Consider the following 13,137-nt stretch of genomic DNA (forward strand, 5'->3'; position numbering starts at 1 on the left):
TGCTTCAGTGCACAACCAACACACCCAGAGACACCTGGAGGAATACGTGTGGTCAGAAAAGTCACATAGAAGCAAAAGAAGAGGGTAGATTTGGTGATCCCAGGCAGCAGAGGGAAGCAACTACTCAGTTAAAGTACCTCAGATATAGATGAAGAAGGCTGAGATGAGAAGCACGAAGAAAGAGAATTCTTTAGGATGTTAATAGAACACCCACCTGACTTCAGCAGAAGCCAAAGAACTGCCTGGAATTACCATACAAATTACTCAACCATATCTTTTAATGTAAACAAAAGCTGATCACCCACTTGCAGCCAGCCTTTTAAGGGGACTGGGTATCCTATACATGCTCTTCTATTCAATGTCTGTCAGGTAACATTTCAAAAGGAAGATACAGACATCGTCAAACGTCTGGCATCTGCTAACAGCAGGAAATTACTTGGGGTGTATATTTATTCCCTTTCTTTCCATAGTACAGAAGCAGAAATGACAAGATGTGATTTATCCAAGATTATAACACCACATTTTGCAGAATTTCTATTGAGCTTTACTGAAGCCTGGTTTTGCAGCAGTTTCCACAACTACACTGTGGAATCTCATCAGGGATTTGTTTGAGATTAACATTTACACATCTCTAAATGTTTACAGACATCTTCTGTCACTCAGTTCAAATTGTTCCCCCTCTTTCTCCTCCTCCTCACACTACTCCTCATTATATCCTCTTAACCAAGCTCTGTATAATTCCTCTTCATACTAGCTTATACATGCTTGTAAAGAACATATGCGCAGTCTCTTTCTGTTGACATTTAGCAGAACTGTACGCCTGTATGCATGTGGCACTCTCTACCTTGTGTATGATATTTGCAGAAAATCAGAATTTGCTTGATGCTGTCCTCCATTTTCCTCCATATATATAAGCCTCGTGTATGCTATCCATCAGTATGACCTACTCCTCAACTCTCTAATCTCTCCCCTTCTTTTGACTGCCCACACAAGCCATTAGTATTTTTGTTTAGTCATCCCTGCGGTTTAGTTCCTGTTTACAAGCATCACAACACCTTTGATACAACTGTACAACAGATTTCAATATTTCTACCATGTAAAAGACAAAAAATAAAAAATATTTGTATCCTATTAACAGGAGAATAATATTCCAAGACCACTTATCAGAACAACAAGGTTGAAAAGGCAGGAACAAGGTAGAAGAAAATACATGGCATGCAGAAGAACCCAGAGCAATTTCAGTACAATACGAATGGTGATTCTGCTTCTGGATCCTTTGTCAAAATTCCATTTAACACCTCTCCACGAATTGTAAAAACTAGTTTTCATATCCTTTTATGACCCACAGACCCTGCACGTCATCCCAGGGTCACGTATATTTAGGTGATGAGTAAATATCATTGTATACATTCTTTCTTGTCATACAGTGCCTCTCTGTATCTTTAACTGTATCTTCAACTTTAGGCAGTGCCTAACTCTGTCTCTCTGTTTTCCAATTCCTTACTTTGATATGCAGCAAGTCAAAGGTGGACAGATTTGATGAAACATTCAATACCACTTGTTAAAGTGCAGTTAAGTATGAACTGAAATGAGGAGAATGGAAAGTGGTGTATAGGAACAAGAAAGGATGGAAAAACAGGGTATCTTAAAACACTGAAAGACAAAAAAGAAAAGTGAACAGATGAAAAATGCTAGAAAGACCAACTGAAGTATAAGAAGATGAAATGGAGAAGAGTAGGAGATAGAGAAGGTGAAGAGGAAATGAAGAAATGCTCCCTAAGAGCTGCTGTGGCAAGCTGATGCTCACAAAATCCCTGTGAAACCCTGATAGTGTCCCCTGTCTTGCACAATGAAGCAACATGCTTTATCTGACCCACAGAACTACATCTCCCATTGCCACCTTCTCCAGCAGCTTCTGCCCCAACAAGTCTTCTCCACATGCAACAACATCAGCTGCTAAACTCAGTTTTTCTGCCAAGAGGAAAGAAAGGAAAGCCCATTCAGAGAAATCAGGAATGAGAAGGGCAGAAGTGAAATCATGGAACTAGTGGGACAAGATAAAAAAGGCCAAAACACACAAGTAAGAAGGGAAAGTTCCAGAATTCAAAAGATAAAAGCAAATCAAATGAGAGACACAAGTGGAAATGTTGGGACTCAGATGCAGGGGTCTCCTCACCTGACTGGCTGGTGCTAACATTGATGGTGGCATAGTGGGGTGCTTCCGAACTCAATTCAGTCACCAAGTTGACAGCCTGGATCTCAAAGGTGTACTGCACACGGGCCAAGAGGTTGGAGACTTGCACGCGGCTTTCTGTCAGGCCCACTTGGCGTGGTTCAAATTGTACGCTGTCCCCACAGCGCACACACGGCCCTGAGGACCCAGCCGGGCATACTTTGCAGATGACATTGAAGAAAACATCCTTGCGGCCACCCAGGTCCTTGGGAAGGCGCCAGGTCAGGAGCACATTGGAGCCAACAATTTCATAGCTAAGGTCACGGGGAGCAGAGGGGATGCCTAGAAGACAGAATGAAAGATCAAAATCCCGTGAAAGAATGGGAGGGAGGTGAGGGAGGGAAGAAGACAAAGCTGGGGGAAAAGAACAGAACAAGTTGTTTTTTCTTCTCATTCTTACTCTTCTCGGGTTGCTTCTCTGAACAAGGCTAAGAAAACCATATTCTTTGCTACATCAAACATACACTTACATACCTGAAGGAGCAACTGTATTATCACATTTTAGAGAAACAAAATTAACAAGAAGGGTCTTTGTTTCAAGGATGTGACTTTTACTTTTCCCTAAAAGAACAGAGAGTGTTAAGGAAAATTCCAAGCCTTTGAAATTTTAATACACTGGAGCTAGAAAGTGAAAAGCTGAGACAGGTAAAAATAAGCAGCAGTGCTGCACTACTAAACCTGGGCATAGACATAAAGCAAAACTGGAAGGGCAGGGACAGAGAGGTTAAGCTCAGTAACAGGGAGGGGCAAGGGAAACATGATTTAACAAACATTTCCCTCTGAAGGCTGTAATGAAATCCAAGAATCCGCATTCTCACCATTACTCTATGGTCAAGAAATATTGATGAAAACTACGGGCAAAGCCTTTTCTCTGTCTAACGCTGATCAATATATAGGATGACACCCTCTATTAATACAGGTGGGTGAGGTCTTTGTGGGGTATCTCTCTGGCTGCAATCTAGTTCATTGCTGGAGCATTTGAGTATTTCCAATAGCTATATTTCCAAGGGGATTCACATTTCCAGTGTTGTTAAAAAAATAAATTATGCTGGAAAATTGCACACAGAAGACTCTTTTAAAAATGTAAAACTGACAAGATGAAGCATTTGTACAGCAGGAAATGTCAGAATTAAATGTTCTTCTGTAATCTTAACTGGGCCACTCAGCATTTGCATTGTGGTATAGTATTTAAATGCATGTTCACCTACTAATTTTCCCTGAGGATTCTTATCACGGTCTGTACAAAGGACAGAAACTGCTCAGGAAAATAATTCCAGTGAAGTAAGGATTGCTTGATGCTGCTGAAGATGGATTCTGTGCAGTATAAGAAGCGAGGGATTACAGAAAAAAATCACAGTCACTTAATTTCTGAGTGTTTAACTTCAGAGGCATAAAGTGTTTGCAAGATGCTTTATTTAGGAACTTAATTTTTTTCCCTGTCACTTCCACAAAGTTCAAGGGTGATGTTTGATATATTATTTAAACTATATTTTTGAGTGCTAAGCACTAATCTTATTTCATTTTCTGCATCTAATTATTCTTTTGTGACCTATTAATATTCATAATCAATGACTGTGAAAAGTCATAACTGATGAGAACCTCAGAGAAGCCAATGAAAAAATTATTTTCCCATAAATAAAATTTGCAGAATTTGAATTCCATGCAGTAAATATGGTCTTCATACTTTCAATGATAAAGGGAAGAAAATACTGGTTACATCCTTCAATGAACAATGTTTACCCAGTGTATGAAATGAGTTTAGCATTTCATGAAAAATTAGTATATTACTCTTCCATTAAAAGTTGTACCTTACGCATACTTGCAATGGACTTATTTAAGGTTTCATGAGTCATCTAAAATTTGACATTTTAAATTTCTGAGCATCTAGTATTGCAACACCCCAGTATTTTCAAAACACAGTTTCACCAATGTATCAACATTGTAAAAAGCATGTGGGAACACATTCACTGAGTGGATATACCCTGTAGTCAACTGGAGGAGCAAAGGGAAGTTTTGGGTTATTTCAGAGGTCATGAGGAGACATGAATTGCAACTCCCCTGAATCATTCAGGCACATTCTCTCCTATAAACTGCCCCTCTTGCTTTCAAATGCTCCATCCAAATACTTACCAGTGCAGGGAGCATCAGAATTGTCTGAAGCAGATCGATAGTAGTGGTTCTGACACACACATTCGCTGGAACCTGGTAGTGGAGCGTGACTGTGGGCAGGGCATAGATGGCAAGGGTCATCTCCCACAGATACTTTAAAGAATCCAAGGGGACAGGCTAGGAGGAAGAAAATGAGAGAGGCAAAAGCAGGAAACTCCTTAATTCCGATTCCAGAAACAATGCAATCTTAATTACATTTAACTCATGCTGCTGCTGTAGGGAGAAGTTATTACATAGAGTAGCTACTACTGGTTTTGTTGCTTTATTGAGCATGTATTCTTAAAGTTGCAATTTCAAAACAGTTTATTTTATTCTATACAATAGCTGCTTAAATTGATTCCCTGGCAGATGAAAGAGAAGCAGTCCAGAGACAGCTTGGCCATCTGAAATAGTTGTCTTCTCATTACTCACTCAAAGAGCTTTCGTGTTGGAGAAACCAAAGTGCAGTCATGTGACCTGTCTGGAAATAGCCGTATCAGTTACAGATATTATCCACACCTCCTTCTCCCCACCCAACACAGCTACAAAAATAGATTTTTTATGATGCCTTCAACAGTTTAATTGCTTAAAGTAATATAAGCTACCATGGCTGATTTTGCATCAAAATTAGGAGCAGGCACTCAGATTGGCAGTCCTATTGTTTTCCTGTAAGTCTGGAAACTTCCCAATAATGGATGAAAGCCTCTTAATTTAGTCACATATAATCTACATATGCATAGGAACATGCCTATGCAAAAAGCTGAAACAAGGATGGAAATCCATCCTACAGGGAAAGAAAAAGAAAAAATAATAACTTATTAACAATATGGGAGTATGGCACACTCTAGGTTTGGCAAAGATGCTATGCTGAATTACCTAACAGAATGTGCTTGGATCTTACATTGAAGTGCTAGGACAAAGCTTTTACAATTTTTATGTAAGTTTTATGTAAGTTTTCTAAAGCTGATTTTCTATATAAATAGATACAGCTCTTTTAGATTTTATGGACTAACAAACTCAGGTGAAAATTCATTTATGGACTGATGTTTGGTTAGTTAAGTTCACAATGAAGATAACTTACAGGGAATGGGAAACTTTAAGATAGGCCCCAGATGAGCATTTGATATCAAAATATACAAGGAACACACTCGAGAAGAACTGTCCTAGTGATTACCATAATCAGAACATTTCAAAGGACTGTGGATAGCAAAAAGTTATATAAAAGAAAGAAAAATGTGTAAGAGAAGAATACTGTATACAGGTGTTAATATGAAATCAGGGTACCTAATGAATGTTCCAAAATGTAACACCACACCAGAAGCTACAGAATTAGCCTATCTGGTTATTACTTACTGTACTTACAGGCTTCCACCTCCAATGACAATTATTTGGAAATGTTTCTAACCCACACAGGTGCTGAGTGGCCACTGATGCATCTTTCTTCACAAACAAACAACTCCACAAAACCAGAATAGCTCGCTTATCTAACCTTCTTCTCATATGTGTTCAATTGCCTTTGCTTTGGGTTTTCAAAAGCCCATTGTAGAATTTTTGATGTATACTGTGTGACTGCAGGTATGCAAACCTTAACAAAGCTGAAAAGGTTACAGTCGCAGTCCAGCCATAACAGCCAATAACATCTGTGGAGTCCCATCAGCTTTACGCCTGTTATATTACTTCATCTTCTCTGTCAGAAGTCTTCTCAGCTGCAGAGTAATCTCCACATGCACTGTGATAAGAGTGGTAAGTCCTGGAACAGGTCAGACCATAAAAGGGACTTCAATAACTCTGAATGATAGCTATTAGATAGGAGAACACCGATTCTTCCCAGCACTCAGAAAATGACAATATTCAGTGTGTGATACACTGCCATATGGAAAGGAAGAGGGAAGAAGAGATTGTAATTTTGCATATGATGGATGATGGTAAGAAAAGAGCAACTGTCTTTGCCTTCAGGCCTTTATTCAGCAGAAAAATCAAATTATTCTCATATGGAAAGATCTGTCCCTATCTTCCTATGGACAAAAAAGTAAGTAAGATTTTGTCCACTTAATGAATAATGAATTCTATCCCCCTCATTCAGTCTAAGGCTCTGCTAACAGCCACAGATGTAGAATATCATTTTTACATTTTGTGGTGGTTTAATCCCTGCTGGGGTCTGAGACCACGCGGCCGCTGCCCCTCCCCCACAAAGGGAGTGAAATACAAAGCCCCGAGACTGAGATAAGGAGAGGTTTAATACAACAGAGCAGCAGCAACACAACAAACAATAACAGTGATAACAATGAACAGAGCAAAATATATACCGATACAGCAAAGAGAGAACCGACTGTGCCAACCCACGCGATCACCGATTCTTCCCACGCTCACGCCAGGATGTGACGTCAGCATGATATATGAATAACCCTGCTAGAGCTTCCCCCCCACTGATGGGGAAACTTAACCCTATCCTGGCTAAACCAGGACACATTTCTTGGCAAATGCACCTGTACTGAGAGTATTATGAATGGGAAGTTATCATCCAATTCACTGCATAGTCATTCAACCAAAATGTACTACTTTCAGGAATATTCCTTTACTTATTTCAAATTCGAGAATGCTGAACTGAATGTGAACGTCTTTATTTTCTTACAAGTCATTTTATCTCATCTGTTTTTTCTTGCTTCAGACCTAAAACTTTTGTCAAGGCTAATGATACATTCATTCCATTTGTCAAGGTAGACCCTGGACAATGGTTCTTTTTCTTCATTCAGTACTAGAGCCTGACATCAGGTGGGACAATGACCTTGCTGCTAGTTACAATAGTGAAAAAGAACAGGTAATGATAATGCTATGTGATGCTAAAAGGAAATCTATAGAGGATACAGACTTTACCCCTGAAGTGCAAAAACATATTTACCTACAAGGGTACTGCTAAGAGAATTAAGGTAATCTCTAGCCCAGTTGCAAATCATGTGGAAAGCTAGACAAAGCTGTGAATGAACAATTTGTCTGCTATTTAGTAAATAAAATTTATTTTAAAATAAGCATGGTTGTGTAAAAAATAAACAAACATTCATTTTTACATGGTGCTTTGAAGCCTACTGGCAACTTGCTGTTGAGACTGGGTCTGCAGGGATGGTACGCTGTTGATGAATTAGACAAAGGTATTAAGCAAAAGTGCAGTGTTGTAGATTCTACGTAATGGAATGAACACGCCAGCAGCACTACCACCTCACTAAAGAGAGCCAGTTTATACAAGGCAGACAAGTCCATTGCTTAAAAGGCCATGCAAGATTTTATTAATGCTATGGACAGTCACTCCAAGTGACCAGAAGCATTCAACAGCTGCTTACAAAAACCAACCAACCAACACAGCAAGAATACAAACCTGTGTATAGGGACATGCTGTCTGCTAATGGATAACAATACTATCTACTCATACCACAGATACAGTACAATACTATAGAGACAACACTTTGGAAAAGGTACTCGTAATGAATACTAGAGATCAAATACTTACAGCTGTTCTTTAATATTTGTCTCACAAAATCTGTTTCTTCATCCATGCACCATGCTTGCCATTATATAGCCATATAATGTGTACAAGGCACTGCATACAAGGCAGGTTACCGCTGTCTCCCCTAGCACTGTCAGTGGGCTATGCTTTTTGTGCTGCCACACTTAGGTGTTTCCTTGCTATCTAGTCTCTCTCTTACTCACTGAGGGAGCATCGATTCTTGAATGTAATCCCAGAACTATAAAAGTCAGTGAATGAAGAATTGTTTATTTATGCTGAAGAGCAATGTCACCATGAAAACAGGTGACTTTACAATAAATTACAGATTTAAATAAGAAGAATGCTTCCACCGACTAAAGCAGCAGGCTTCTAAGAAAAACTTCCAATACAAGCACAGACCAAAAAAAAAAAAAAGCCTACCCACATTTAAGAAGGAACCTGCTAATGTCCTTGACTGTAGTATCTGCTCAGACCAGCAACACGTACCTGCAAGCCTAAGAATCTACTTAAATCAACAGACTAGGTAAGGAAGGAATGTGAAGGAACTGCAGACTAGTATAACAGTACATGGCCATCCCCACTTATGCAGAGCACAAGCAAGTGCCATTCTCAGGGCCCACTGCTGGGTGGCACAGGGGACCTGGTGACACAGGACACCTTCTTCACATTAGTCTTTACTAGTAAGACTGGCCTTTAAGTCCCAGAGATCAAAGGGAAGTCTGGAGCAAGGAAGATCGACCTAGAAGATCAGGTGAGAGAATATTTAGGCAAACTGGACCTACATAATTCCATCAGCCCTGATGGGATGCACCCATGAGGGTGCTGGCTGATATAAGTTTGAAGCCACTCTTGATAATCTTTCTCTGAATGATCGTGGTGACTGTGAGAGGTTCCTAAGGACTAGAGGAAAGCCAATATCACTCCTATCTTCAAGAAGAGCAAGGAGGACCCAGGGAAATGGAGGCAGCTCAGCCTCACCTTGATCCCTGGGAATATGATGGAAGAACTAATCCTGGAAACGTTTTCCAGGCACATGAAGGACAAGAAGGTAACTGTGAGTGACCAGCATGGATTCTCAAAGGGGAACTCAGGCTTGACCAGCCTTCTATGATGAAATTACTGTCTTGGTAGATGAGGGGAGAGCAGTGGATATCGACGACCTTGCCTTCAGTAAGGGTTTCAACACTGTCTCCCATAATATCCTCATGGAGAACACAGAATGGGCTTGAAGCACTGTCTCCCATAATATGCTCACAGACAATCTGATGAAGTATGGGCCAGATGAACAGAGAGTGAGGTTAACTGGAAACTGCCTGAACAACTGAGCCCAGAGGGTGGTGACCAGTGGAATGAAGCCTAGATGGAGGCCAGCACCTAGCAGTGTACCCCAGGGCTCAATACTAGGTCCAATGCTGTTCAACATCTTCACTAATGACATGGATGTCATTACTGTACCCTCAGCAGGGTGTACCCTCAGCAAGTTTGCTGATGATATAAAACTGGGAGGAGAGGCAGCGGGTTGTGCTGCCATCCAGAGGGATCTCAATAGGCTGGAGAAATGGGCTGACAGGACCTTCATGAAGTTCAGCAAGGGGAAGTGCAGAGTCCTGCACCTGGGGAGGAATAATCCCATGAAGCAGTACATGCTGGGGGCTGACCACCTGGAAAGCAGCTTTGCAGAAAGCATCCTGGGAAACCTGGTGGACACCAAGTTGAACAGGAGACAGCTTCTTGCAAAAAAGCCTAATGCTATCCTGGGCTGCATTAGGAGGAATGTTGCTAGCAGGTGGAGGGAGGTGATCCCTCCCCTCTACTCAGCTCTGGTGAGGCCACACCTGGAATCCTGTGTCCAGTTCTGGGCTCCCCAGTACAAGACAGACGTGGACATACTGAAGAGAATCCAGCAAAGGGCCACAAAGATGATTAAGGGACTGGAGCATCTGTCACAGGAGGAGAGGCTGGGAGACCTGGCACTGTTCAGCCTGGAGAAGAGAAGGCTTGCAGGAATCTCATCAATGTGCACAAATACTTGAAGGGAGTATGCAAAGAGGGCAGAGACAGGCTCTTTTCAGTGGTGCCCACTGACAGGCCCTGAGGTTGCAGGCACAAACTGAAATGCAGGAGGTTCCCCTGAACACAAGGAAACACCTTCTACCTTGAGGCTGACCAAGCACTGGAACAGGCTACCCAGAGGGGTTGGGAAATCTCCCTCCTTGGAGAAATTCAAAAGTGTTCTGGACGTGGTTGTGGGCAACCTGCTCACGGTGACCCTGCTTGAGCAGGGCAGCTTTGAGAAGATGTCCTCCAGAAATCTCTTCCAAGTTCAGCTATTCTGTGATTTCCCTTAAACATATGGAAATTAAAATGTGTGGATAGATCCCTGTGGTCTTGGCTGCCCCACTGCCAGATCTTTCACTACATACGTGATTGTGAGTGGATAGGGAACAATGAATGGAAAGTTCTTGATACTAGGCTACATCTCATTTCAGATGTTCAGAAGTGAAATCAGAATAGGATCAGCAGGTCCCCTGAGGGAGGAACCTAAGGAGTTTAAAGGAGACAAAGTGTAAAGAAAAGCAATAAGGAAGAGGCTCACCTGCCCAGTTCAACTCATACTACAGTAATGGCAGCTGAAAAACCATGGAGTGGAATTCAGAGCAACTTAGGAGGAAATATCTCTCCACAGTGATTATTTTTGTATTGTCTAGTGAAAAAAATTAATGACTACATAAACCTATAATCTCACATTGGTATTTCTAGAAGGGATGGCAGATGAGAAAGGCTCATGCTTTGAAATGCTCATTCTGCCCCTGGCTATTTCTACTTCCAGAAGAAAAATGGTAAAATGAAATCATACAGCATCCCACAAGCAAAGCTGATTTTCAGCAATTAAGTATGATTTGCATCTCCCCCACCCTCCTAATGAAGACAGTTGGAAAAAAAAAAAAAAAAGACAAACTATGACCTAAAATTCATAGTTATTTATATTTTACATTTGCAATTTTGGCCAATAAGACTGGACTGACTACAGTAGACACTAACTGGCCTACACAGGCAAAGACTGCAGCTATCACACACCTTCTGCTTCTACTTAAACCCTGACCCCTGCCTCTGCACCCAGTCATGCAGCTGCTTGCACCACAAGCACCTTTCTACCTTTCTAAAATTGCCTAAGATATGCTAGCTCACTGCACTCAGGACTTTAGCCCACAGATGGCAATAATAATTGTTCCCATGACATGGAGCTTTTCCTGGCAGTGCCTCAGTCCAGTGACTCTATAAATAGTATATTAAAGGTCAAGTCGGGAGGAAAGAGAAAAAAATCCCCTGGCAATCTAAATAGGCAAAAGCCACTTCCTTTTATTCCAGCAGTTACAGTGAGCCTAGGGCTGTCTTCCCACACACAGACAGAATCCATCTCTCATTTGTTTCTGAAGGACCCCTTTTTTCACACCATGAGATTTTTCAGTTTTCATGAACCTTACATTCCTTTCATACTGCAGTACACTTGCTGTGGTCCTACAACTCTGCAGTTGACTACTGTGCTCACTGGGGACAGTCATACAAATACCCAAGCTGAAGCAAGCCCATCATCACTAGGACTACCAAGTTTTGCTTTAGTGAACATTACTGTTTCAGGACCATCCCAGAGAAAGCCTGAACAAGAGCAGCTTCTCCTGAAACAGCTCTACTGTGTGCCTGCAGAACAACTTCACAGAAAACACCAACACCAGTTAAGCCACAGGCCTTGTCACTGGGATAATACGACTTGATCATCCCCCAGGCATGAGTACTTTCCAGGAAAACACAGATTTAGCTCTCACTGATTCACAATATCCAATGCATGGACAGAGGGTTGCAGCACTAACACCTCAGGGGGCAGAGCAAGCCGTCAGTTCCCATCATGTCAAGGTTACTATGGAAGGAGAAGGCCAAGTTCAGAGTGCGCAAGCGCTTTTCTCTCAGCTTGTCTCAGTCATTTTTCATATCCTGGCACACTGTCCGAATGCCACAACAGTTCAGCTGGGCACAGCTCATCTCAGAGACATTGACCCAATTTTCCTCAGTTTCCCCATAAACACCTGCCCCTGTGTTGCCTGTATTTGCCTGGCTGCTCACTGGAGACAAATTCCATCTGGGAGGCCAGAGGAGCAGTTTCTGACAGACTTCTAACAATTACAAATACCAAAACCAGCAGAGAAAAGTGCTGGAATCATGGGGGGCGGGGGGGGCGATGAAGAAAATGAAAATGGGGAAGGGACAGACCAAGAACCAGAGAAGTTAAGAAAGAGCCATTGAAAAGCTCATTTGGACAATAAGGGCAGAGAGGAAATCTGAGAGCAAAACCAAATACAGCAAGATGAGAGGGACCAAGGACAGTTGGAAACTTCAGCAGAGCTTTATGTACCTCCAGCAGTGTTTTTAGGGAACGTGATACAGATGACACTGACTTTTTGTACCCAGATATGATCTGGAATTGAGCTGGGACACAGGAAGAAATTTAGAAGAGCATAAAATTGCTCTCTTCTTCAACTGAGACAAGTGATCTGTTTCTTATATGGGAGTTCTGCTCCCAGGTGTACTGTGGGACAGCAAGAATGAATACAAGATGTGAGAGTATTGAAAACAAACGGAGTCTCAAAGCTGGAACTGGAATCAAACTGGGCGTGACGAATGGACATAGCTGAATTTGAGGCCTAGGGAAAACTGGATGTGCAGAGCTACAGAGTGCCTCAAATGAGAATGACTCTAGGCAAAGCAGAATCATCATGGAGTTTAAAAGAGAAGATAACTGGTATGGGCCATGCCACTTACTTTAACTAGATAATGGGAGGCACTGCTAGAATAAGCCCTAAACTGAATCAACTAGAAAGAGGGATGGACTTTGGCAGTTACAGAGGGCAGGATGATGGAAAGGATTTAATAATCTATAATATTGTAGAAATATGATTGAGACATTACTCTCTTATAATGCAAGAAAGATGGCATAACTAGCATGTAGAAGACACACTAGAAAAGAAAAATCTAAGTAACTTTTAGATGAAACACTTTTATTTTTCCCCCAGAAATAAGCCTGTGACTAGCTTACAGAGATAGAAGTATCTTTCCACCGTGGCAGGCTATTTCACAGTGACTCTTACTGTGTATCTTGCATCTTGTTCTGAATAAGGTGGGATCAGCCAGACAGACTTAGAAGCAAGGCATGGTGAAGCAAAAGGGCCCTAAGTTGATCTAGTTTCATAGTTTCTACAACTGT

At 41.5% G+C, this 13,137-nt stretch overlaps 1 protein-coding gene across 4 annotated transcripts in view; it reads right to left on the reverse strand.

Moving 5' to 3' along the window:
* Nucleotides 1-13,137, reverse strand: part of LOC141937644 (ephrin type-B receptor 5) — an 85,799-nt gene that overhangs the window by 34,581 nt on the left and 38,081 nt on the right. For 3 of the 4 annotated variants that reach the window (XM_074855640.1, XM_074855650.1, XM_074855669.1), the window contains 2 exons: nt 4,364-4,519; nt 2,177-2,515 (listed from right to left, as the gene is read on the reverse strand). In XM_074855640.1, coding sequence (XP_074711741.1) covers nt 2,177-2,515; nt 4,364-4,519 — 495 coding nt within the window. The remainder of the gene's footprint in view (nt 1-2,176; nt 2,516-4,363; nt 4,520-13,137) is intronic. The other variant, XM_074855660.1, reaches the window with a different exon arrangement.

This window comes from Strix uralensis, chromosome 2 (assembly GCF_047716275.1).
Source record: "Strix uralensis isolate ZFMK-TIS-50842 chromosome 2, bStrUra1, whole genome shotgun sequence".
Classification (NCBI taxonomy): domain Eukaryota; kingdom Metazoa; phylum Chordata; class Aves; order Strigiformes; family Strigidae; genus Strix; species Strix uralensis.